Source organism: Lichenostomus cassidix, unplaced genomic scaffold (genome assembly GCF_008360975.1).
Source record: "Lichenostomus cassidix isolate B80296 unplaced genomic scaffold, HeHo_3.0 HiC_scaffold_34, whole genome shotgun sequence".
Classification (NCBI taxonomy): Eukaryota; Metazoa; Chordata; class Aves; order Passeriformes; family Meliphagidae; genus Lichenostomus; species Lichenostomus cassidix.
The window spans coordinates 404,578-431,139 of record NW_028147431.1 but is presented as its reverse complement, the minus strand read 5'-3'; the positions used below and the strand labels follow the sequence as shown (position 1 = coordinate 431,139).

Sequence of the window (26,562 nt, the reverse complement as noted above, 5' to 3'; positions counted from 1 at the left end):
AGTAGTTGTCAGTGTGTCCTGAGAAGGAGTAGAGATGGTCTGGTCAGTGTCCCCTGCTGGAGTAGTGGTCATTGTTTCTTCAGCTGGAGTAGACATGGTGTGGTCAGTGTCCACTTCCGGTGAAGTGGTCATTGTGTCCTGAGTTTGAGCAGACATGGTCTGGCCAGTGTCCCCTTCAGGAGCTGTGGTCAGTGTGTCCTCACTTGGAGTAGAGATGGTTTGGCCACTGTCCCCTCCAGGAGTAGTGGTCATTGTGTCCACCATGGGAGTGGAGATGGTTGGGTCAGTGTCCACTTCTGGAGCAGTGGTCACTGTGTCCTGGGTTGGAGAAGACATGGTTGGGCTACTGTCCACTTCTGGAGTAGTGGTCATTGTGTCCTCAGTTGAAGAAGAGAAGGTTGGGCCAGTTGGAGTAGAGATGGTCTGTCCAGTGTCCTCTGATGGAGTAGTGGTCACTGTGTCCTGAGTTGAAGCAGAGATGGTTGGGCCAGTGTCCACTTCTGGAGTAGTGGTCAGTGTATCCTCAGTTGCTGTAGAGATGGTTGATCCAGTGTCCACACCAGTTGTGGTGGACAGTGTGTCCTCAGTTGGAGTGGAGATGGTTTGGTCAGTGTCCACTGATGGAGTAGCGGTCACTGTGTCCTCAGTTGGAGCAGAGATGGTTGGGCCACTGTCCACTTCTGGAGTAGTGGTCATTGTGTCCTCTGTTGGAGAAGAGATGGTTGGGCCAGTGTCCCCTGATGAAGTTGTGGTCAGTGTGTCCTCGGCTGGAACAGACATGGTTGATCCAATGTCCACTCCAGTAGTAGTGGACATTGTGCCTCCAGTTGGAGTAGAGATGGTTTGGTCAGTGTCCATTTCTGGAGTAGTGGTCACTGTGTCCGCAGTGGGAATAGACATAGTTGGGCCAGTGTCCACTTCTGGAGTGGTGGTCACTGTGTCCCCAGTTGGAGCAGAGATGGTTGGGCCAGTTGGAGTAGAGATTGTCGGGTCAGTGTCCACTTGTGCAGTAGTTGTCAGTGTGTCCTCTGTTGGAGTAGAGATGGTTGGGCCACTGTCCACTTCACGAGTAGTAGTCAGTGTGTCCTCAGTTGGAGTAGACATGGTTGGGCCAGTGTCCTCACCAGCAGTAGTGGTCAGTGTGTCCTCAGTTGCTGTAGAGATGGTCTGGTCAGTGTCCACTTCAGGAGTAGTTGTCAGTGTATGCTCAGAAGGAGTAGAGATGGTCTGGTCAGTGTCCCCTGATGGAGTAGTGGTCATTGTTTCTTCAGTTGGAGTAGACATGGTGTGGTCAGTGTCCACATCCGGTGAAGTGGTCAGTGTGTCCTGAGTTTGAGTAGAGATGGTCTGGCCAGTCTCCCCTTCAGGAGTTGTGGTCAGTGTGTCCACCATTGGAGTGGAGATGGTTGGGTCAATGTCCACTTCTGGAGTAGTAGTCACTGTGTCCTGAGTTGAAGAAGAGATGGTTGGGCCAGTGTCCACTTCTGGAGTAGTGGTCAGTGTATCCTCAGTTGCTGTAGAGATGGTTGATCCAGTGTCCACACCAGTTGTGGTGGACAGTGTGTCCTCAGCTGGAGTGGAGATGGTTTGGTCAGTGTCCACTGATGGAGTTGTGGTCACTGTGTCCACAGTTGGAGTAAAGGGGGTTGTTCCAGTGTCCCCTTCTGGAGCAGTGGTCAGTGTGTCCTCAGTTGGAGCAGAGATGGTTGGGCCACTGTCCACTTCTGGAGTAGTGGTCATTGTGTCCTCTGTTGGAGAAGAGATGGTTGGGCCAGTGTCCCCTGATGGAGTTGTGGTCAGTGTGTCCTCGGTTGGAACAGACATGGTTGATCCAATGTCCACTCCAGTAGTAGTGGACATTGTGCCTCCAGCTGGAGTAGAGATGGTTTGGCCTGTGTCCATTTCTGGAGTAGTGGTCACTGTGTCCTCAGTTGGAGTAGATATAGTTGGTCCAGTGTCAATTTCTGGAGTAGTGGTCACTCTGTCCCCAGTTGGAATAGACATGGTTGGGCCACTGTCCACTTCTGGAGTAGTGGTCACAGTGTCCTCAGTTGGAGTAGAGATGGTCTGGCCAGTTTCCACTTCTGGAGTAGTGATCACTGTGTCCTCAGTTGGAGAAGACATGGTTGGGACAGTGTCCTCACCAGCAACAGTGGTCAGTGTGTCCTCAGTTGCTGTAGAGATGGTCTGGTCAGTGTCCACTTCTGGAGTAGTTGTCAGTGTGTCCTGAGAAGGAGTAGAGATGGTTTGGTCAGTGTGCCCTGATGGACTAGTGGTCATTATTTCTTCAGTTGGAGTAGAGATGGTTTGGTCAGTGTCCATATCTGGCGAAGTGGTCATTGTGTCCCCAGTTGGAGCAGAGATGGTTTGGCCAGTTTCCACTTCTGGAGTAGTGGTCACAGTGTCCTCAGTTGGAGTAGAGATGGTTGGGCCAGTGTCCTCACCAGCAGTAGTGGTCAGTGTGTCCTCAGTTGCTGTAGAGGTGGTCTGGCCAGTGTCCACTTCAGGAGTAGTTGTCAGTGTATGCTCAGAAGGAGTAGAGATGGTCTGGTCAGTGTCCCCTGATGGAGTAGTGGTCATTGTTTCTTCAGTTGGAGTAGACATGGTGTGGTCAGTGTCCACTTCTGGTGACATGGTCAGTGTATCCTGAGTTTGAGTAGCGATGGTCTGGCCAGTGTCCCCTTCAGGAGTAGTGGTCAGTGTGTCCTCATTTGGAGTATAGACGGTTGGGCCACTGTCCCCTCCAGGAGTAGTGGTCATTGTGTCGACCATTGGAGTGGAGATGGTTGGGTCAGTGTCCGCTTCTGGAGTGGTGGTCACTGTGTCCTGGGTTGAAGAAGAGATGGTTGGGCTAGTGTCTTCTTCTGGAGTAGTGGTCACTGTGTCCCCAGTTGGAGCAGAGATGGTTGGGCCAGTTGGAGTCGAGATTGTCAGGTCAGTGTCCACTTGTGCAGTAGTGGTCAGTGTGTCCTCAGTTGGAGTAGAGATGGTTGGGCCAGTGTCCACTTTTGGAGTAGTGGTCAGTGTGTCCTCATTTGGAGTAGACATGGTTGGGCCAGTGTCCTCACCAGCAGTAGTGGTCAGTGTGTCCTCAGTTGCTGTAGAGATGGTCTGGTCAGTGTCCACTTCTGGAGTTGTTGTCAGTGTGTCCTGAGAAGGAGTAGCGATGGTCTGGTCAGTGTGCCCTGATGGAGTAGTGGTCATTGTTTCTTCAGTTGGAGTGGACATGGTTTGGTCAGTGTCCCCTTCAGGAGTTGTGGTCATTGTGTCCTGAGTTGGAGAAGACATGGTTGGGCCAGTGTCCACGTCAGGAGTAGTGGTCAGTGTGTCCTCAGTTGCTGTAGAGGTGGTTTGGTCAGTTTGCCCTGATGGAGTTGTGGTCATTATTTCTTCAGCTGGAGTAGAGCTGGTTGGATCAGTGTCCACTTCTGGTGAAGTGGTCATTGTGTCCTGTGTTGGAGTAGACATGGTTGGGCCAGTTTCCACTTCTGGAGTAGTGGTCACAGTGTCCTCAGTTGGAGAAGACATGGTTGGGACAGTGTCCTCACCAGTAGTAGTGGTCAGTGTGTCCTGAGTTGCTGTAGAGATGGTCTGGTCAGTGTCCCCTGATGGAGTAGTGGTCATTGTTTCTTCAGTTGGAGTAGACATGGTCTGGCCACTGTCCCCCCCAGGAGTAGTGGTCATTGTGTCCACCATTGGAGTGGAGATGGTTGGGGCACTGTCCAGTTCTGGAGTAGTGGTCACAGTGTCCTGGGTTGGAGAAGACATGGTTGGGCTACTGTCCACTTCTGGAGTCGTGGTCACTGTGTCCTCAGTTGAAGAAGAGATGGTTGGGCCAGTTGGAGTAGAGATTGTTGGGTCAGTGTCCACTTGTGAAGTAGTGGTCACAGTGTCCTCAGTTGGAGTAGAGATGGTTTGCCCAGTTTCCACTTCTGGAGTAGTGGTCAGTGTGTCCTCAGTTGGAGTAGACATGGTTTGGCCACTGTCCACTTCAGGAGTAGTTGTCAGTGTGTCCTGAGAAGGAGTAGAGATGGTCTGGTCAGTGTGCCCTGATGGAGTAGTGGTCACTGTTTCTTCAGTTGGAGTAGACATGGTGTGGTCAGTGTCCACTTCTGGTGAAGTGGTCAGTGTGTCCTCACTTGGAGTAGAGATGGTTTGGCCACTGTCCCCTCCAGGAGTAGTGGTCATTGTGTCCACCATTGGAGTGGAGATGGTTGGGGCGGTGTCCAGTTCTGGAGCAGTGGTCACTGTATCCTGGGTTGGAGAAGACAAGGTTGGGCCAGTTGGAGTAGAGATGGTCTGTCCAGTGTCTTCTGATGGAGTAGTGGTCACTGTGTCCTGAGTTGGAGCAGAGATGGTTGGGCTAGTGTCTTCTTCTGGAGTAGTGGTCAGTGTGTCCTCAGTTGCCGTAGAGATGGTTGATCCAGTGTCCACATCAGTAGTAGTGGACGGCATGTCCTCAGGTGGAGTGGAGATGGTTTGGTCAGTGTCCCCTTCTGTAGCAGTGGTCACTGTGTCCTCACTTGGAGTAAAGGGGGTTGATCCAGTGTCCACTTCTGTAGCAGTGGTCACTGTGTCCGCAGTTGGAGCAGAGATGGTTGGGCCAGTGTCCACTTCTGGAGTAGTGGTCAGTGTGTCCTCAGTTGCCGTAGAGATTGTTGATGCAGTGTCCATGTCAGTAGTAGTGGACGGTGTGTCCTGAGTTGGAGTGGAGATGGTTTGGTCAGTGTCCACTTCTGGAGTTGTGGTCACTGTGTCCTCACTTGGAGTAAAGGGGGTTGATCCAGTGTCCCCTTCTGGAGTAGTGGTCACTGTGTCGCCAGTTAGAGCAGAGATGGTTGGGCCAGTTGGAGTAGAGATTGTCGGGTCAGTGTCCACTTGTGCAGTAGTGGTCACTGTGTCCTCAGTTGGAGCAGAGATGGTTTGGCCAGTTTCCACTTCTGGAGTAGTGGTCAGTGTGTCCTCAGTTGGAGTAGACATGGTTTGGCCACTGTCCACTTCAGGAGTAGTTGTCAGTGTGTCCTGAGAAGGAGTAGAGATGGTCTGGTCAGTGTGCCCTGATGGAGTAGTGGTCACTGTTTCTTCAGTTGGAGTAGACATGGTGTGGTCAGTGTCCACTTCTGGTGAAGTGGTCAGTGTGTCCTCACTTGGAGTAGAGATGGTTTGGCCACTGTCCCCTCCAGGAGTAGTGGTCATTGTGTCCACCATTGGAGTGGAGATGGTTGGGGCGCTGTCCACTTCTGGAGCAGTGGTCACTGTGTCCTGGGTTGGAGAAGACAAGGTTGGGCCAGTTGGAGTAGAGATGGTCTGTCCAGTGTCCTCTGATGGAGTAGTGGTCACTGTGTCCTGAGTTGGAGCAGAGATGGTTGGGCTAGTGTCTTCTTCTGGAGTAGTGGTCAGTGTGTCCTCAGTTGCCGTAGAGATGGTTGATCCAGTGTCCACATCAGTAGTAGTGGACGGCATGTCCTCAGTTGGAGTGGAGATGGTTTGGTCAGTGTCCCCTTCTGGAGTAGTGGTCAGTGTGTCCTCAGTAGCAGTAGAGATGGTTTGGTCAGTTTGCCGTGATGGACTAGTGGTCATTGTTTCTTCAGTTGGAGTAGAGATGGTTGGATCAGTGTCCACATCCGTTGAAGTGCTCATTGTGTCCTGAGTTGGAGTAGAGATGGTCTGGCCACTGTCCCCTTCAGGAGTTGTGGTCAGTGTGTCCTCACTTGAAGTAGAGATGGTTTGGCCACTGTCCCCCCCAGGAGTAGTGGTCATTGTGTTGACCATTGGAGTGGAGATGGTTGGGGCACTGTCCAGTTCTGGAGGAGTGGTCACCGTGTCCTGGGTTGGAGAAGACATGGTTGGGCCACTGTCCACTTCTGGAGTAGTGGTCATTGTGTCCTCAGTTGAAGAAGAGATGGTTGGGCCAGTTGGAGTAGAGATCGTCTGGCCAGTGTCCTCTGATGGAGCAGTGGTCACTGTGTTCTCACTTGGAGCAGAGATGGTTGGGCCACTGTCCACTTCTGGAGTAGTGGTCAGTGTGTCCTCAGTTGCAGTAGAGATGGTTGATCCAGTGTCCACATCAGTAGTAGTGGACGGCGTGTCCTGAGTTGGAGTGGAGATGGTTTGGTCAGTGTCCCCTTCTAGAGTAGTGGTCACTGTGTCCTCAGTTGGAGAAGAGATGGTTTGGTCAGTGTGCCCTGATGGAGTAGTGGTCATTATTTCTTCAGTTGGAGTAGACATGGTTGGATCAGTGTCCACATCTGGTGAAGTGGTCATTGTGTCCTGAGTTTGAGTAGAGATGGTTTGGCCACTGTCCCATCCAGGAGTAGTGGTCATTGTGTCCCCAGTTGAAGAAGAGATGGTTGGGCCAGTTGGAGTAGAGATGGTCTGTCTAGTGTCCACTGATGGAGTAGTGGTCATTGTGTCCTGAGTTGAAGCAGAGATGGTTGGGCTAGTGTCTTCTTCTGGAGTAGTGGTCACTGTGTCCTCAGTTGCTGTAGAGATGGTTGATCCAGTGTCCACACCAGTAGCAGTGGACGGTGTGTCCTGAGTTTGAGTGGAGATGGTTTGGTCAGTGTCCCCTTCTGGAGTTGTGGTCAGTGTGTCCTCAGTTGGAGAAGAGATGGTGTGGCCAGTGTCCAATTCAGAAGTAGTGGTCAGTGTGTCCTGAGTAGAGATGGTCTGGCCACTATCCTTCGATGGAGTCGTGGTCACTGTGTCCTCAGTTGGGGTGGAGATGGTTGGGCCAGTGTCCGCTTCTGGAGTGGTGGTCAGTGTGTCCTCTTCTGCAGTAGAGCTTGACGTGCTGTCCTGTCCTGCAATAGTGGTCAGTGTGTCCTGGAAGGACACACCTGGACACACCCTTGGTGGTGATCTCCCATCATCTCCTACATCTCCAGGACCTTCTCTGTCCCTGACCACCCACATCTCCCAAAACCCACTGTCCACCAGAGCCTGTGGACCCCCAAGGCCACCTGGACCCCAAAGGATGCAGGACCACCCTCAATGACCCAAGGACCTCCAAAAAGCCCCCTGGACCCCCAAATACTTCTAGAACCCCAAAGACCCCTAGACCCCAAAGAACCTCACCCACCACAGACCAACATCACCCCAAAAACCCAACCTTGGTCCCCAAAAGTTGTCCCCAAGACTCCCAAGACCTCAAGGTCCCCAGTTGAGCCCCAAGACCCCCAGTTTAGTCCTAAAGACCCCCAAAGACCCTTGGACCTCCCCAAAGACTCCTGAAACCCCAAAGACCCTCACCCACCACAGACCAACATCCCCCCAAAAACCCAACCTTGGTTCTCCAAGACCCCAAGTGGGTCCTGAACCCACCAGTTGTGTCCCAAAAAGACCACTGGACCCCTCAAAGACCCCTAGACTGGACACCCTCAAAGACCCCCCCCTAGACTCCCCCCAAAGACCCCCGGAACCCCCAAAAGACCCCAATTCTTCCTGTTTGCTGCCAACCCCACAACCCTCAGGACAACCCCAGTCCCAAACTTGCTGTTTTGGGACATTCTGGTGCCACCAGGGTGGCGAGAGGTCCCGGTGCCACCAGGGTGGGGAGAGGTCCCAGTGCCACCAGGGTGGGGAGTGGTCCTGGTGCCACCACACCCACCTGTGACAATGATCACAAAGCAGACGAAGAGCACAGCCAGGCCACCCCACAGCCGTCCCCCCATGTCCCCACGGTCGGGGGACAGCCGGACGTGACGATCTGTCCCCAGACGCTGGCGGAACAGGACTGGGGACACGAAGGAATCTCAGGGGGACCTTTGGTCACAATAAAAGGATGTGGGCGGGACGAAATGGGAGCCGCAGGTGGCAGGAATGAAGTGACAAGTGCCACCGCCCTGTTCCTGGCACGGACATGGTGTGTCATTGCATGGGACACCAGGTGTCCTCGGTGCTCAGTGCCACTCCCCTGAGGGACAGGAGATCCCGCGGGGCATGGCTTGGTGTCACCAAGGCCACCACCGTGTCCTGGTGTCCCCAAGGGCATGGCCTGTTCCTTTCGGGATGTGGGACACGGGTGGGGATGTGGGACATGGGGACAAGGGACAAGGACATGGTGGGACAGAGGGTGGGGATGTGGGATATGGGGACAAGGGACAAGGACATGGTGGGACACAGGATTGGGATGTGGGACATGGGATGGGGATGTGGGACATGGGGACAAGGGACAAGGACATGGTGGGACACAGGACTGGGATGTGGGACATGGATATGGGATATGGGATATGGGATATGGGATATGGGATATGGGATATGGGATATGGGATATGGGATGGGGATGTGGGACATGGGGACAAGGGACAAGGACATGGTGGGACACAGGACTGGGATGTGGGACATGGGTATGGGATATGGGATATGGGATGTGGGATATGGGATATGGGATATGGGATGGGAACAAGGGACATGGACATGGTGGGACATGGGGTGGGGATGTGGGACAAGGTGTGGGGACATGGGAGGAGGACATGGGATGAGGACATGGGACATGGGACATGGGATATGAGACATGGAATGTGGGGCATGGGGATGTGGGGCATGGGGACAAGGGACAAGGACATGGTGGGACACAGGGTTTGGATGTGGGACAGGAGAAAAGGCACAAGGACATGGTGGGACACGGAATGGGGTCATGGGGTAGGGACATGGGATATGGGATGGGGATGTGGGACATGGGGACAAGGGAAAAGGACATGGTGGGACACAGGATTGGGATGTGGGACATGGGATATGGGATGTGAGATGTGGAACACGGGGACAAGGGACAGGGGACAAGGGACAAGGACATGGTGGGACACGGGATGGGGATGTGGGACAGTAGAAAAGGGACAAGGGTGTGATGGGACATGGGGTGAGGACATGGGATTTGGGACACAGAATGGGGATTTGGGACATGGGACATAGGATTTGGGACATGGGGCACAGGATAGGGACACAGGACATGGGATTTGGGACATGGGACATAGGATTTGGGACATGGGGCACGGGATAGGGACACAGGAGATGGGATTTGGGACATGGGACATAGGATTTGGGACATGGGGCATGGGATAGGGACACAGGAGATGGGATTTGGGACATGTAATGGGGACATGGGACACGGGACATGGGATGGGAACATGGGACACAGGATTTGGGACATGGGATAGGGACACGGGACAAGTGACACAGGATTTGGGACATGGGATAGGGACACGGGACAAGTGACACAGGATAGGGACACTTGTCAGGACATGGGATTTGGGACATGGGACACGGGATGGAGACATGGGACAAGGGACACAGGATAGGGATATGGGACGTGGGATTTGGGACATGGGACACGGGATTTGGGACACAGAATGGTGACACGGGATTTGGGACATGACACAGGATTAGGGACATGGAACGGGGACACAGGACAAGGGACATGGGATAGGGACATGGGACATGGGATCTGGGACATGGCACACGGGATTTGGGACATGTGACACAGGATTAGGGACACGGAATGGTGACATGGGACATGGAAGGGACACAGGCCACCCCCATGGGATGACAATGCCGGGGTGGGGGGGGGGGACAGCTCTGGGGACTGTGGGAGGTTTTGGGATGAATCCCTGCAGTTTTGGGGTCACGGTGAGGTTTCGGGTTATTTCGGGGCCCAGAGCCCGGTTTTGGGGTGAATCACGAGGAATTTGGGATGAGCTGGACGTGACGCCCCCTCCTCCCCAGGGACCCCACAGGAAGGAGCTGAGACCCAACTGAGTCACCCCGACCTGAGTCACCCCCCGGGGGGGAATTTGGGGTCTGGGGGGGAAATTTGGGGTCTGGGGGGGAAATTTGGGGTCCTGGGTGGGGTTTGGGGGAAGATTTGGGGGGAATTTAGGGTCCTGGGTGTGGTTTGGGGGATGATTTGGGGGAATTTGGGGTCCTGGGGGCAAATTTGGGGTCCTGGACGGGGTTTGGGGGATTCTAGGGGAGAATTTGGGGTCCTGGGAGAGAATTTGGGGTCTTGGGTGGTGTTTGGGCGTCCCTGGGGGGGGGAATTTGGGGTCCTGGGTGGGGTTTGAGGGATTCTGGAGGGGAATTTGGGGTCCTGGGTGTGGTTTTGGGGGTCCTCGGGGAGATTTTGGGGACCTGGGATGGAATTTGGGGTTCTGGGTGTGGTTTGGGGGATGATTTGAGGGAAATTTGGGGTCCTGGGAAGGTTGGGGATGATTTGGGGGAGTTTGGGGTCCTGGGGGCAAATTTGTCCGGAGGGGTTTGGGGATGATTTGAGGGGAATTTGGGGTCCTGGGGGCAAATTGGGGTCCTGGGTGTGGTTTTGGGGATGATTTGGGGGAATTTGGTCCTGGGTGTGGTTTGGAGGATTTGGGGTTTGGGATTTGAGGGGAATTTGGGGTCCTGGGTGGGTTTGGGGGATGGTTTGAGGGGAATTTGGGGTCCTGGGTGGGGTTTGGAGGGTTCTGGGGGTAAATTTAGGGTCCCAGTGGGGATTTTGGGGTCCTGGGGAATTTGGGGTCCTGGGGTGGAATTCGGGGTCCTGGGTGGGGTTTGGGGGATTTGAGGGGAAAATTTGGGTCCTGAGGGGGAATTTGGGGTCCTGGGTGGTGTCTGGGGGTCTCTGGAGGGGAATTTGGGGTCCAGGATGGAGTTTTGGGGCCCTCGGGAGATTTTGGGGTCCTGAGGGGGAATTTGGGGTCCTGGGTGGGATCTGGGAGTTTTAGGGAGGTTCAGAGTTTTGGGGGCCTTTTGGGGAGTTCTGGGGGTTTTTTGGGGGAGGAAATCTGTCTTGTGGGTTTTGAGGGATTTTTTGGGGAGGGCTTTGGGGTTTTCTGGGGTTTTGGGGTTTTTTGTTGTGGGGTTTTTTTTTTGTTTGTTTTTGGGGGGTTTTTTGGGTTTTTTGGGGGTTTTGGGGTTTTTTTTGGGATTTCTGATTTTTTTGGGACATTTCGGAGGAATCCGAAAGAACAATAGGAATTTTGGGGGGGATGACGTCACATTTTGGGAGCGCTCCCGATTTTTTTCTTTTTTTAGGGGGGTGGGGTCCCATCTCCACCCCATGACGTCATCAGGGGGGATGTCCCCGTGTCCCCCTCCCGTGTCCCCAAACGTGACCAGACATCTCCCCCCTCCCTCTCCCCCCCACCCCCGCCGTGAATAATCCCAAACCAGACTCCTATTTTGGGTGGAAAAGCGGCGATTTTGGGTTCCTGAGGAAATTCCTGTCCTTTTACTCCTTCCCGGCGTCTCCACGATGGCCAAGTTTGGGCAAAAAAACGGGAAAAAGAGATAAAAAGAGCCGGAAAAAAGGGATTTTTGGGATCGGGGGGGGGTTTGGGGTGGATATAGGGGGTTTTGGGGTCTATAGGGTTTTGGGGGGTTATGGGGGCTGTGATCCCATAATGGCCAAGTTTGGGCAAAGAAACGGAAAAAAAAGATAAAAAGTGCCGGAAAAAAGGGATTTTTGGGATCGGGGGGGTTGGGGGGATATAGGGGGTTTTGGGATCTATAGGGTTTTGGGGGGTTATGGGGGGCTGTGATCCCATAATGGCCAAGTTTGGGCAAAAAACATAAAGAAAAGGGGAAAAGTGATAAAAAGTGCTGGAAAAAAGGGATTTTTCCGGCGGGAATTTAGGATCGGGTGGGGGTTTGGGGTGGATATAGGGGGTTTTGGGGTCTATAGGGTTTTGGGGAGGTTATGGGGGGCTGTGATCCCATAATGGCCAAGTTTGGGCAAAAAAACAAAAAAAAGATAAAAAGAGCCGGAAAAAAGGGATTTTTGGGATCGGGGGGGTTTGGGGTGGATATAGGGGGTTTTGGGGTCTATAGGGTTTTGGGGGGTTATGGGGGCTGTGATCCCATAATGGCCAAGTTTGGGCAAAAAACACAAGAAAAAAAGGGAAAAAAAAGGGATTTTTCCGGCGGGAATTTAGGATCGTGGGGGTTGTGGGGGATATAGGGTTCTATATGGGGTTTTGGGATCTATAGGGGGATTGGGGCTATGGGGTTCTATATGGGGTTTTGGGGTCCACAGGGTGTTGGGGGGTCTATAGGGGGCTATGGGGAGGTTATGGGGTTCTCTATGGGGTCTATGGGGGTCTTTTGGGGTTCCATGGGGGTCTATGGGGTCTGTAGGGGGATCTATAGGTTTCCATGGGGGTCTGTGGGGTCTTTTGGGGTTCCATGGGGGTCTATAGGGGAATTATGGGGTTCTATGGGGGGTCCATATAGTGCCATGCGGATCTATGGGGTCTTTTGGGGGTCTATAGGGTTTCATGGAGGGCTATGGGTTTTTTTGGGGTTCCATAGGGTCTGTGGGGTTTTTGGGGTTCCATGGGGGTCTATGAGGTTTTTGGGGTTCCATGGGGGTCTGTGGGGTTTTTTTGGGGTTCCACGGGGATCTATCGGGTTTTTTGGGGTTCCATGTGGGTCTATGGGGTTTTTTGGGGTCCCATGGGGATCTATAGGGTTTTTTGGGGTTCCATGTGGGTCTATGGGGTTTTATAGGGATCTATGGGGTTCCATGGGGATCTATAGGTTTCCGTGTGAGTCTACGGGGTTTTTTGGGATTCCACGGGGACCTATAGGGTTTTTTGGGGGTTCCACGGGAGTCTATGGGGTTTTATAGGGACCTATGGAGTTCTATTGGGATGTATAGGTTTCCATGGGGATCTATAGGGTTTTTTGGGGTCCCAAGGGGATCTATGGGATTTTTTGGGGTCCCACGGGAATCTATAGGGCTTTTTGGGGTTCCACGGGGGGCTATAGGGTTTTTCGGGGTCCCACGGGGATCTATAGGGTTTTTTGGGGTTCCATGGGGGGCTATAGGGATTTTTGGGGTTCCATGGGGGGCTATAGGGTTTTTTGGGGTTCCACGGGAATCTATGGGTTTTTTTGGGGTTCCATGTGGGTCTATGGGGTTTTATAGGGACCTATGGGGTTCCATGGGGATCTATAGGTTTCCATGTGGATCTATAGGGTTTTTTGGGGTTCCACGGGGATCTATGGGGTTTTTTGGGGTCCCACGGGAATCTATAGGGTTTTTTTGGGGTCCCAAGGGGATCTATGGGTTTTTTTGGGGTCCCACGGGAATCTATAGGGTTTTTTTGGGGTCCCACGGGAATCTATAGGGTTTTTTGGGGTCCCAAGGGGATCTATGGGGTTTTTTGGGATTCCATGTGGATCTATAGGGTTTTTTTGGGGTTCCATGAGAGTCTACAGGTTTCCATGGGGATCTATAGGGTTTTTTGGGGTCCCACGTGTATCTATAGGGTTTTTTGGGGTCCCAGGGGGATTATGGGTCCCATAGGGTCTCTATGGCACACCAGACCATCCCCTCCCCCCTTTCCTTCCCCCCAGTTCCCTGTTCCCACCCCGGTGTCACCGCAGCTGTCACCGCGTCACCCCGCAGGAAGAGGCCCTGGCGTCACCCCGGGGTGACATTGGGGTTCGGGGGGGGGAAAGGGGGGGACACGTCCTGTGCGGGTGACAGGGAGCCCCAAAATCGGGGCGGGGGGGGCATTGGGGACATTGGGGACACTGGGGACACAAGGGGGGGTAGCAGGGAGCACAGGGGACACTGGAGGGGCGCAGAGGACACAGAGGGGACATGAGGGGACATGGGGACACTGGGCACGGAGGACATGGGGACACTGGGGGGCACGGGGACACAGGGGACGCTGAGGGGACACAGAGGGACATGAGGACATAGGGGGACATAGGGGGCACAGGGGACACTGGGGGGACTCAGAGGGACATGGGGACACTGGGGGGACACAGGGGAGTCACGGGTGACACTAGGGGGGCACTGGGGACATGGGGACATGGGGACACAGCGGGTCCCAGCAGTGGCACAGAGAGACTTGGGGACACTGGGGGGGCACAGGGGACACTGAGGGGACACAGAGGGACATGAGGACATAGGGGGACATGGGGGGCACAAGGGACACTGAGAGGACACAGAGGGACATGGGGACACTGGGGGGACACAGGGGAGTCACGGGTGACACTAGGGGGGCACTGGGGACATAGGGGGACATGGGGGGCACAGGGGACACTGGGGGGACACACGGGGACATGGGGACACAGGGGTCACAAGGGACATGGGGACACAGCAGGACACAGAGGGACATGGGGGGACACGGGGACACAATGGGGGACACCTGGGGTCACAGGGGACACCGGAGGGTCACAAGGAGTCACGGGTGACACTGTGGGGTCACCGGGGGGCACTGAGGGGACACGGACGGACATGGGGACACAAGTGGGGGGTCACCGGGGGGTCACGGGTGACACTGGGGGGTCACAGGGGTCACAGAGGGGTCACAGGGGCCATGGGAAGGGACAAGGGACACGGGTGATGACGTAAGAGGGGGACACGAGTGGAAATCCCCCCCCCCTTTGTCCCCCCCGCCCCCGCCCCGCCCTTTAAAGGGACAGAGGCGGCCGGAGGAGAGTCCAGAGCCGGGAAGGGATCGGGACATCGGGACATCGGGACATCGGGACATCGGGACATCGGGATCGCGGCAGTGGGATCCGGATCGGGACGTCGGAACTCGGATCGGGACAAGTGAGAGCGGGATCGGGACAGTGGGATAGGGACAGTGGGACCCGGATCGGGACAGTGGGATAGCGACAGTGGGATCGGGATCAGGACAGTGGGATCGGGACAGTGGGACCCGGATCGGGATATCGGGACAGTGGGACCCGGATCGGGACAGCGGGATCGGGATCGGGACAGGGAGACCCGGATCGGGACATCGGGAAAGTGGGATAGGGACCAGGACAAGTGAGACCGGGATCGAGATAGTGGGATCGGGATCGGGACAGGGAGACCCGGATCGGGACAGTGAGATCGGGACAGTGGGATCGGGATTAGGACAGTGGGATCGGGACAGTGAGATCCGGATAGGGACATCGGGATTCGGATCGGGACAGTGAGATCGGGACAGTGAGACCTGGATCGGGACAGCGAGATCGGGACAGTGGGATAGCGACAGTGGGACAGCGACAGTGGGATCCGGATAGGGACATCGGGACATTGGGATCGGGACAGTGGGATAGGGACCAGGACAAGTGAGATCGGGATCGGGATAGTGGGACTGGGATCGGGACAGTGGGATCGGGACACTGCGACCCGGATCGGGACCTCGGGATTCGGATCTGGACAGTGGGATCGGGATCGGGACAGTGAGATCCGGACCGGGACAGTGGGATCGGGACTGGGACAGTGACATCCGGATCGGGACATTGGGACATTGAGATCTGGATCGGGACATCGGGACCGGGACCAGGACAAGTGAGACTGGGATCGGGACAGTGGGATCGGGACAGTGAGACCTGGATCGGGACAGTGGGATCGGGACGATGAGACCCGGGTCGGGACATCGGGACAGTGGGATCGGGACAGTGAGATCCGGATCGGGACACCGGGATTGGGACACCGGGACAATGATCGGGACATTGGGACTGGGACAGTGGGACAGGGATTGGGACAGTGAGATCCGGATCGGGACACCGGGATCGGGGACATCGGGACAGTGGGATCGGGATCAGGATCGGGACACTGAGACTGGGATCGGGACAGTAGGATCGGGACAGTGAGGTCCAGATCAGGACAGCGGGACTGGGATCGGGACACCGGGATCGGGATTGGGACAGTGAGATCCGGATCGGGACACCGGGAACGACACCGGGACCAACAGCAGACACTGGGAACAACAGCAGGAACGTCACTGGGACACCAGGAGTGACACTGGGACCGGGACCGGGACACCGGGACAGGGACACTGGGACAGGGACACCGGGAGTGAGAGCAGGACCAGTCCCGGGACACTGGGACCAATCCAGATCTGATACTGGGACAGAGGAACTGGGACTGGGACCGGAGTGAGGTGAGGGGACAGCGGGACTGGGATTGGGATTGGGATTGGGATTGGGACCGGCAGCAGGACAGGGATTTGGATCAGAACTGGAATTGGGGGTGACAAAAGAACTGGAACTGGGATTAGGATCAGAATTGGGAATGGGGACCGGGACTGGAATTAGGATCAGAACCAGAACTGGAACTGGGACTGGGACTGGGTTTAGGATCAGAACCGGAACTGGGACTGGGAATGGGATTAGGATCAGAACCAGGACTGGAACTGGGACTGGGAATGGGATTAGGATCAGAACTGGAACTGGGATTAGGATCAGAATTGGGAATGAGACCGGGACTGGAATTAGGATCAGAACCAGAACTGGAACTGGGACTGGGACTGGTTTTAGGATCAGAACTGGAACTGGGACTGGAATTAGGAATGGGATTAGGATCAGAACCGGGACTGGGACTGGAATTGGGACTGGGTTTAGGATCAGAACCGGGACTGGGACTGGAATTGGGACTGGGTTTAGGATCAAAACTGGGACTGGGGATGATGCTGGAACTGGAATTGGGACCGGGATTAGGATCAGAATTGGGACTGGAATTAGGATCAGAACCAGAACTGGAACTGGGACTGGAACTGGTAATGGGATTAGGATCAGAACAGGAATTGGGACTGGAATTGGGATCAGAATTGAGACTGGGGGTGACACCAGAATTGGGATTGGGACAGAAACTGGGATTGGGATCAGAATTGAGACTGGGGGTGACACCAGGACTGGGATTAGGATCAGAACCAGGACTAGCGGTGACACCAGGACCGGAATCACCCCCAGTGTCACCCCAAGTGTCACCTCGGTCACCCCCAGAGGGTCCCCTGGGAGGGGCGGGGCTGCCTCAGTGTCCCCAGTGTCCCCAGTAACCCCAGTGACCCCAACGTCCCTCCAGGATGCGGGTGGCCCTGCTGTCCCTGATGTCCCTGCTGGCCACGGTGGCCCTGGTGGCCCCGGCGACACCGGAGCCCGGCCAGGTGTCGCAGCTGGTGACAGATTTCGGGCTGCGGCTCTTCCGGGCGGCGCTGGCACACCGAGGTGACACCAATGTCGCGTTCGCCCCCTACGGGGCCACCTCGGTGCTGGTGGCCCTGCAGGTGGCCACGGCAGGGCGGGGCAGGCGACAGCTGGAGGAAGCCACCGGCTTCAGCATCGACGGTGAGGGGACAGGGGAGCCGGGGGGACACTTTGGGGTCCTTGTCCCCAAGAGGGGGTGGGAGTTGAGGTCGTTGTACCCATTGGGGACACCCCGAGGTCATTGTCCCCATTGCGGATGTTGGATGTGGGGTCCTTGTCCCCATAGGGGACACTCTGAGCTCCCTGTCCCCATCGGGGGGGGGGGGGATTTGATGTCCTTGTCCCCATAGAGGACATTTTGGGGTCCATGTTCCCACAGGGGACAGTTTGGGGTCCCTGTCCCCATTGAGGGGATTGGGATGTGAGGTCCCTGTCCCCATAGGGGACAGTTTGGGGTCCCTGTCCCCCCTGGGGATGGGATGTGAGGTCCCTGTCCCCATAGGGGACACCTTGACATCCCTGTCCCCATTGGGGGATCCCTGTCCCCATTTGGGATCCCTGTCCACATAGGGGACATGTCCCCATCTCCCTGTCCCCATAGGGGGGGTCCTGACCCCATTATTGGGGTGGCATTTGGGGTCCCCATCCCCATAGAGGACACCCCGAGCTCCCTGTCCCCATTTGGGATCCCTGTCCCCATAGGGGACACCCCGCTCTCCCTGTCCCTATAGGTGACACGCCGCTCTCCCTGTCCCCATTTGGGGTCCCTGTCCCACGGGGGACACGCCGCTCTCCCTGTCCCCATTTGGGATCCCATTCCCCATTGGGAGTTTGGGATTTGGGGTCCCTGTCCCCATTGGGGTCACTTTGGGGTCCCTGTCCCTATCGGGGACACCCCGCTCTCCCCGTCCCCACAGGTGACACCCCGACATCCCTGTCCCTATCGGGGACACCCCGAGCTCCCTGTCCCCATTTGGGGTCCCTGTCCCCACCGGGCACAGCTCCTGTCCCCATTATTGGGGTGGGCTTTGGGGTCCCTGTCCCTGCTGGGGACACCCCGAGCTCCCTGTCCCCATTTGGGGTCCCTGTCCCCATAGGGGACACCTCGAGCTCCCTGTCCCCACCGGGGACACCCCGAGCTCCTTGTCCCCACTGGGGACACTTTGGGGTCCCTGTCCCCGTTGAGGGGTTGGGATTTGGGGTCCCTTTCCCCACTGGGGTCACTTTGGGGTCCCCGTCCCTATCGGGGACACCCCGCTCTCCCTGTCCCCAGCCGTGACTCAGTTTCCCTCCCCAGCCCCGGGGGTCTCAGCCGCGCTGCGGGGACTCCACAGGACCCTCCAGGACCCCTCCGGCCACACCCTGGCGGTGGCGCAGGGACTCTTCGTGTCGCGCGGTGTCGCCCTGAGGGGTGGCTTTGTCGCCAGAGCCCTGCGAGCCCTGGGGCCGCGCAGTGTCGCCCGCGTGGATTTCGGGCGTGGCGAGTGGGCGAGGAGAGTGCTGAACGGCTGGGCCAGGGAGAGGACCCAGGGTGAGACCCCCGGGACCCCTTTTTGGGGGGATTTTGGGGGGTTTTTGGGGGATTTTGCGGGATTTTGGGGGATTTGGGGGGATTTGGGGGGATTTGGGGGAAGGGGAACCCTGTCGGGTTTGGGGACGGGACCAGTTTGTTTGGGATTTAATGAGTTTGGGGATCCCCGGGAGCCTATTTTTGGGGGATTTAGTGATTTTGGGGACCCCCGGGACACCTTTTATGGGATTTAATTAATTTGGGGACCTCCGGGACCCCATTTTTGGGGGGCTTTTGGAGGGATTTGGGGGGATTTTGGGGGCTGGTGGGTGAGGGGATCCCCGGGACCCCATTTTGGGGATTTAATGAGTTTGGGAACCCCAGGGAGAGAACCCAGGGTGAGACCCCCGGGGGATTTTGGGGGGTTTTTGGGGGATTTGGGTGGTTTTGGGGAAGGGGAACCCCGTCGGGTTTGGGGACGAGAGCAGTGTGTTTGGGATTTAATGAGTTTGGGGATCCCCGGGACACCTTTTATGGGATTTAATGATTTTGGGGACCTCTGGGATCCCTTTTTGGGGCAAATTTGGGGGATTTTGGGGGGTTTTGGGGGGATTTGGGGGAAGGGGAACCCCGTCGGGTTTGGGGACGAGACCAGTTTGTTTGGGATTTAATGAATTTGGGGATCCCCGGGACCCCATTTATGGGATTTAATGAGTTTGGGGGTCCCCGGGATCCCTTTTTGGGGGGAATTTGGGGGATTTTGGGGGGATTTGGGGGAAGGGGAACCCCGTCGGGTTTGGGGACGGGAGCAGTTTGTTTGGGATTTAATGAATTTGGGGACCCCCGGGACCCCATTTATGGGATTTAATGATTTTGGGGATTCCCGGGACTCCTTTTCTTAGGGATTTAATGAATTTAGGGACCCCATTTTTGGGGGGATTTGGGTGGTTTTGGGGGGATTTTGGAGGGAGAAACCCTTTTTTGGGGAGTGACGGGTGTGGGGACTCATTTTTTTTTGGGATTTCATGAGTTTGGGGATCCCTGCGACCCCTTTTGGGGGATTTATTGGGGTTTTTTTGGGAATTAATTGTTCCAGGGACCCTTTTTGGGGATTCAATGGTGTTTTTTCTGGGATTAATTATTTTGGGTCCCTTTTTGGGGGATCAGGGGCGTTTTGGTGACTCTTTTGGGGTTTCAGTTGTTTTTTTGTGGGTTTCAAGGGGATTTTTTGGGGATTAGTTATTTTTCTGACCCCTTTTGGGGTTTCAATGGGATTTTCTTTTTTTATTAATTATTTTTCTGACACTTTTTGGGGTTTCAGTGGGATTTTTTGGGGGTTTCAGTGGGATTTTTTCGGGGTTTCAATGGGATTTTTTTAGGGTTTCAATGGGGATTTTTTGGGGTTTCAATGGGTTTTTTTTTAGGGTTTCAATGGGATTTTTTGGGGTTTCAATGGGATTTTTTGGGGGTTTCAAGGGGTTTTTTGGGGTTTTCAATGGGATTTTTGGGGTTTCAATGGCGTTTTTTTGTGGGTTTCAATGGTTTTTTGTGGGTTTCAAGGGGATTTTTTGGGATTAGTGATTTTTCTGACCCCTTTTGAGGTTTCAATGGGATTTTTTTTATTAATTATTTTTCTGACACGTTTTGGGGTTTCAATGGGATTTTTTGGGGTTTCAATGAGATTTGTTGCAATTTCAATGGGATTTTTTTGGGTTTCAATGGGGTTTTTTGGGGATTAAATAGGATTTTTGGGGGTTTCAATGGGATTTTTTGGGATTTCAGTTGGATTTTTTGGGGCTTTCAATGGGGATTTTTTTGGGGATTATTAATTTCGGGGTCCTCTTGCGGAATCAGTGGGGTTTTGGTGACTTTTTTGGGGTTTCAATGGGGTTTTTTGGGGTTTCAATGGGATTTTTTGGGGTTTCAATGGGATTTTTTTAGGGTTTCAATGGGGATTTTTTGGGATTTCAATGGAGATTTTTTGGGGTTTCAATGGGATTTTTTTAGGGTTTCAATGGGGATTTTTTGGGATTTCAATGGAGATTTTTTGGGGCTTTCAATGGGACTTTCAATGGGATTTTTTGGGGTTCTAAAGCAGTTTTTTTGGGGTTTCAATGGGGTTTTTTGGGATTTCAATGGGATTTTTTGGGGTTTCAATGGGATTTTTTTAGGGTTTCAATGGGATTTTTTTAGGGTTTCAATGGGGATTTTTTGGGGCTTTCAATGGGACTTTCAATAGGATTTTTTTGGGTTCTAAAGCAGTTTTTTTGGGGGATTTCAATGGGATTTCTTCTGATTTCAATGGATTTTTTTCTGGCATCAACAACTCTGGGGGACACCGAGTGACACTGCTGTCCCCTCCCAGGTCACGTGTCCAGCCTTGTCCCCCCCGGGGCTCTCAGTCCCCTCACCCGCCTGGTCCTGGCGAGCGCTCAGCACTTCCGGGGCCTTTGGGCCACCGCCTTCCCCTCCGGGGCCACCAAGCCGCGTCCCTTCCGCCACCCCGATGGCCGCGATGTCGCTGTCCCCATGATGGCCCGAGAGGGGCGCTACAGCTGCGGTGAGGGTGGTGGCACCGGGTGGCATCGGGTGGCATCGGGTGGCACCTAGTGGCAGCCTGGGGTTCCTCCTGTGTGTCATCCCTTGTCACCTCTTGTCACCTTCTGTCACCTCCTGTCACCTCTTGTCACCTGCTGTCACCCTGGGGGTTCCTGTGTGTCACCTCTTGTCACCTCCTGTCACCTCCTGTCACCCCTGTGTCACCCGGGGTCCTGTGTGTGTCACCTTCTGTCACCTCCTGTCACCCTGGGGCTCCCTGTGTGTCACCCCCTGTCACTTCTTGTCACCTCCAGTCACCTTGGGGTTCTCTGTGTGTCACCTCTTGTCACCCACTGCCACCCTGGGGTCCCCCCATGTCACCTCTTGTCACCCCTGTGTCACCCTGGGGGTCTCTGTGTCACCCTCAGGGTCTGCCCATGTCACCTACTGTCACTTATTGTCACCTCCAGCCACCCTGTGTCACCCTGGGGTTCCCTTTGTGTCACTTCTTGTCACCTCCTGTCACCCTGAGGGTTCCCGGTGTCACTCCATGTCATCCTCTGTCACCTCCTGTCACCTCTTGTCACCTCCTGTCACCTCTTGTCACCTCCTGTCACATTGGGGTCCCGCCGTGTCACCTCCTGTCACCCTGGGGGTTCCTGTGTGTCACCTCTTGTCACCTCCTGTCACCCCTGTGTCACCCCTGTGTCACCCGGGGTTCTGTGTGTGTCACCTTCTGTCACCTCCTGTCACCTCTTGTCACCTCCTGTCACATTGGGGTCCCGCTGTGTCACCTCCTGTCACCCTGGGGGTTCCTGTGTGTCACCTCTTGTCACCTCCTGTCACCCCTGTGCCACCCTAGGTTTCCCTGTGTGTCACCTCGAGTCCCTCCTGTGTCCCCCTGGATGTCCTTGTGTCACCCCATGTCACCTTGTGTCACCCTGGGGGTTCCCGCCATGTCACCCCGTGTCACCTCCTGTCACCCTGGAGCTCCCCGTGTCACCCCTTGTCACCTCGGGGGTCCCTGCGTGTCACCTCCTGTCACCCTGTGTCACCTCCTGTCACCCTGGGGTTCCCCAATGTCACCCTGTGCCACCCCCCGTGTCCCCCACCCCCCGTGTCCCCTCTGACTCCCCCTTGTCACCCCCAGGGGACTTCGAGACGCCCGGCGGTGTCCCCTACACGGTGGTCGATGTCCCCTACGCGGGGGGGGAGGTGGCCCTGCTGCTGGTGGCACCCCTGGACCGCGATGTCCCCATTGTCACCCTGGCGAGGCTCCTGGACGCTCGGAGTGTCACCAGCTGGGTGACAAACCTCAGCCCCGCCCACCGCGTGCTCGTGCTGCCCCGGTGAGGGTTTGGGGACTTTGGGGACATTGTGGGGTTTGGGGATATTTGGGGACATTGGGGACATTGTGGGGTTTGGGGATATTTGGGGACTTTGGGGACATTTGGGGACAATGGGGAGATTGGGGACATTGTGGGGTTTGGGGACATTTGGGGACATTGGGGAGAATGGAGAGAATGGGGACATTGGGGACATTGGGGACATTGGGGGGATTGAGGACACTGGGGATATTTGGGGACATTGTGGGGTTTGGGGACATTTGGGGGTAATGGGGAGAATGGGGACATTGGGGACCTTGGGGGACATTGGGGGCATTGGGGACACTGGGGGGGTTGGAGTCTCCAGGGACACTGAGGACATTGGGAGCATTGGGGACATTGGGGACATTTGGGGATAATGGGAAGAATGGGGACACTGGGGACACTTAGGGTCATTAGGTTTATCGGGGACATTGGGGACATTGAGGACACCTGGGGACATTGGGGATATTGAGGACATTGGGGACATAGGGAGCATTGGGGACACTGGGGACATTTGGGGATTATGGGGACATTGGGGACATTGGGGACACTTAGGGTCATTAGGGTTATTGGGGACAGTTGGGATAATGGGGAGAATGGGGACACTGGGGACCTTGAGGACATTGAGGACACCTGGGGGCACTGGGGACATTGGGGACAACTGGGGACAATGGGGACACTGGAGGGGTGGGCTGGACACTGGGGGAACCCTGGGGACACCAAGGGTGACATCGGGGACACCGTGGGGTGACATTGAGGACCCTGGGGACACTGGGGGTGACACTGACGACCCTGGGAACACCGGGGGGTGACACTGGGGACACCCTGGTGACAACCCCCAGTGTCCCCAAGTCACCTCCCCACCCCCTCAGCTTCACCCTGGACACCTCCTGGGACCTCCGAGATGCCCTCAAGTCCTTGGGGGTCATCGACCTCTTCGACCCCAACGCCGCCGACTTCTCCCCCCTCTCCGGTCAGTTGGGGTCCCTGGATGTCCCCAGGGGGGTCAGGATGTCCCCAAGGGGGTCAGGATGTCCCCAAGGTGGGTCAGGATGTCCCCAAAGCGCTCCTAAACCCCCCAAAATCTCCAATTCCAGGTGAGGAACACCTGGCGCTCGGCCAGGTCCTGCAGAAGGTGAGGATGGAGGTGACAGAAAACGGCACCGAGGTGGCTTCGGCGTCGGGTTGGTGACATTTGGGGACACCTGGGGGGGGTCTGGGACACCCGGGGGGTTTCGGGGGTCTCACCACCCCCCTGTTCCCGCAGCTGCGGTGGTTTATTCCCGCATGGCCCCCCTGGAAATCCTCTTGGATCGACCCTTCCTCTTCCTCGTTCGGCATCGTCCCACAGGTTTGGGGGAATTTGGGGGGATTTTGGGGATTTTTGGGAGGTTTTGAGGGATTTGGGGGATTTGGGGGTATTTTTGGGGGATTTGGGGATTTTGGGGGATTTGGGGATTTTGGGAAATTTGGAGGATTTTGGGGATTTTAGGGATTTTGGGGGTTTAGGGGACTTGGGGGAAATTTGGGGGATTTGGGTTTTTTGGGGCATTTGAGGGGCATTTGGGGGAATTTTGGATTTGGAGAGATTTGGGGGATTTTTGGGGTTTTTTGGGGGGATTTTGGGGATTTAGGGGAATTTGGAGGCATTTGGGGGGTTTAGGGGGATTTGGGAGGTTTTGGGGGATTTGGGGGGTCTTGGGGAAATTGGGGCACAGTTTAGGGGACTTGGGGAATTTAGGCCTTTAGGAATGGGATTTTGAGGACGAGGAATCTTGGGGATTTTAGGAATCTGGGGGATTTTAGGAATCTGGGACTTGGGGATTTTTGGGGATTTGGGGGGAATTTGGGGTTTTGGGTGAAATTTGGGGGATTTGGGGGATTTTTGGGCGGAATTTGGGGGGATTTGGGACACTTAGGGGGGTTCAGCCCCTTCGGGTGGGGATTTGAGATGTCTCTGCCCCACAGATTTGGGGTTTGGGGGGAGATTAAGTCTCATTTTTATGGGTTTGGGGTGCTCTGTGCCCCACAGATTTGGGATTTGGGGTCTCTGCCCCACGGGAATTTGGATTTTGGGGTCTCTGCCCCCCAGATTTGGGGTCTGGGGGCTCCCTGACCCCTCTCTCCCCCCACAGGTATCGTCCTCTTCGTGGGGCAGGTGACAGAGCCCTGAGGACCCCAAATCGGGGTCACCCCAGATCGATGTCACCCCACATCGGGGTCACCCCAGATCGATGTCACCCCACATCGGGGGTCCCGTGGGGTCTGTGGGGTTGGGAGAAGATGTAATTTATTGTTTATTGGGGAGAGTTTAATATATTGGGGGTCAAACCCCAGAACTGGTGTTGGGGTCAGTGTCCTCTTTTGGGGTTGGGGTCACTCGTGTCCCATTTTTGGGGTCAACATCCACATTTTGGGGTTGGGGTCAACGTTCCATCTCAGGGTTGGGGTCACTCGTGTCCTGCGGTTGGGGTCAACCATGTCCAGATTTGGGGTCAACCATCCAGTCCCATTTTTGGGATCGACCTCCTGTCACAGGGTTGGGGTCAATGTCCCATCTCAGGTTTGGGGTCAGTCGTGTCCTGGGCTTGGGGTCAATGTCCAGATTTGGGGTCAATGTCCAGATTTGGGGTCAATGTCCCATCTCAAGTTTGGGGTCAACCATATCCACATTTTGGGGTCAATATCCACATTTTGGGGTTGGGGTCAGTGTCCCATCCCAGGATTGGGGTCAGTCGTGTCCTGGGCTTGGGGTCATGTCCAGATTTGGGGTCATATCAACCATCCAGTCCCATTTTTGGGATCAATGTCCCATCACAGATTTGGGGTCAACATCCACATTTTGGGGTTGGGGTCAGTCACGTCTTGGGATTGGGGTCAATGTCCCATTTCAGGGACATTTGGGGTCAGTTGTGTCCCATTTTTGGGGTCAACATCCACACTTTGGGGTTGGGGTCAACGTCCCATCTCAGGTTTGGGGTCAGTTGTGTCCTGGGGTTGGGGTCAATGTCCAGATTTGGGGTCAATGTCCAGGGTTGGGGTCACACCAACCATCCAGTCCCATTTTTGGGATCAACCTCCTGTCACAGATTTGGGGTCAACATCCACATTTTGGGGTTGGGGTCAGTCATGTCCTGGGGTTGGGGTCAATGTCCCATCCTACTCTTCGGGATTATTCGAAGTCTGGATTTGGGGAGATTTTGGGGAGATTTTGGGGAGATTTGGGGAGATTTTGGGGAGATTTGGGAAGATTTGGGGGGATTTTGGGGGAGCTGAGGATGAATTTGGGGTGTGGGAGGATCAGAAAGTTAGGGGAGGCATTTGGGGTCTGGATTTGGGGTGAATCTCAGCAGTTTTAGGGACTCTGAAGGTTTGGGGTGTCCTTCAGTGTCCAGATTTTGAGATTTGAGAAGATCTTGGGGAGATTTTGGGGTGCTGGAGTCCCAAAATTTTGCAAACCCCCTCGATTTTTGGGATTTGGGGCAAATCGGAGTGATTTTGAGGACTCTAAAGGTTTGTGGTGTCCCTCAGCGACCAGATTTTGGGATTTTGGGAGATTTCAGATAGATTTGGGGTGATTTTGGGGAGATTTTGGATAGATTTGGGGTGATTTTGGTGTGCTGGAGTCCCAAAATTCTGCAAATCCCCTCAATTTTTGGGATTTGGGGTGAATCTGAACAGTTTTGGGCACTCTGAAGGTTTCGGGTGTCCCTCAGCGACCAGATTTTGGGATTTGGGGAGATTTGGGATAGATTTGGGGTGATTTTGGGGAGATTTGGGATAGATTTGGGGTGATTTTGGGGTGATTTGGGGAGATTTCAGATAGATTTGGGGTGATTTTGGGAGATTTCGGATAGATTTGGGGTGATTTTGGGGAGATTTGGGATAGATTTGGGGTGATTTTGGGGTGCTGGAGTCCCAAAATCCTGCAAAACCCCCTCGATTTTTGACATTTTTCTTGTCCCCAAGACCTTTCATCGCACTCCAAAAAAAAATTCAATTTTCCCTTTCCGGGCTGAATTTTCCCCTTTTCGGGTGCGGTTTTTTGGGGTCTGGGGGTGGATTTTGGGAGGGTCTCCACCCCAAAAACATCCCGCGAGGATTTTGGGGTTCCCCAAAGGGGTTTCCCGCCTTTTTTTCCCCTCCCCCTCAACCACACCCAACTCCTTCCTCCTCCCTCGGGGCAAAGTCTGAACTCCACCTGGACGTGGCGGCGAAAGG

The 26,562-nt window shown here is 55.1% G+C and overlaps 1 protein-coding gene across 1 annotated transcript; it reads left to right on the top strand.

Moving 5' to 3' along the window:
- Positions 1–16,737: 16,737 nt before the first annotated feature.
- SERPINE1 (serpin family E member 1) lies at positions 16,738–24,643 on the top strand. Its single transcript, XM_085045088.1, has 8 exons — positions 16,738–17,067; positions 18,224–18,457; positions 20,802–20,996; positions 22,125–22,323; positions 23,214–23,314; positions 23,439–23,525; positions 23,609–23,692; positions 24,477–24,643. Exons 1-8 carry the CDS (start codon positions 16,806–16,808, stop codon positions 24,512–24,514), a joined length of 1,200 nt encoding a protein of 399 aa, XP_084901214.1. The 5' UTR covers positions 16,738–16,805; the 3' UTR covers positions 24,515–24,643.
- Positions 24,644–26,562: the final 1,919 nt, after the last annotated feature.

What these genes read in the sequence shown, in the direction of transcription:
- SERPINE1 (XM_085045088.1), top strand. Translation starts at nt 16,806, where the DNA reads ATGCGGGTGGCCCTGCTGTCCCTGATGTCCCTGCTGGCCACGGTGGCC. An exon ending in CACCGGCTTCAGCATCGACG is followed by an intron (nt 17,068 to 18,223) that starts GTGAGGGGACAG and finishes TTCCCTCCCCAG; the next exon opens with CCCCGGGGGTCTCAGCCGCG. An exon ending in CGAGGTGGCTTCGGCGTCGG is followed by an intron (nt 23,526 to 23,608) that starts GTTGGTGACATT and finishes CTGTTCCCGCAG; the next exon opens with CTGCGGTGGTTTATTCCCGC.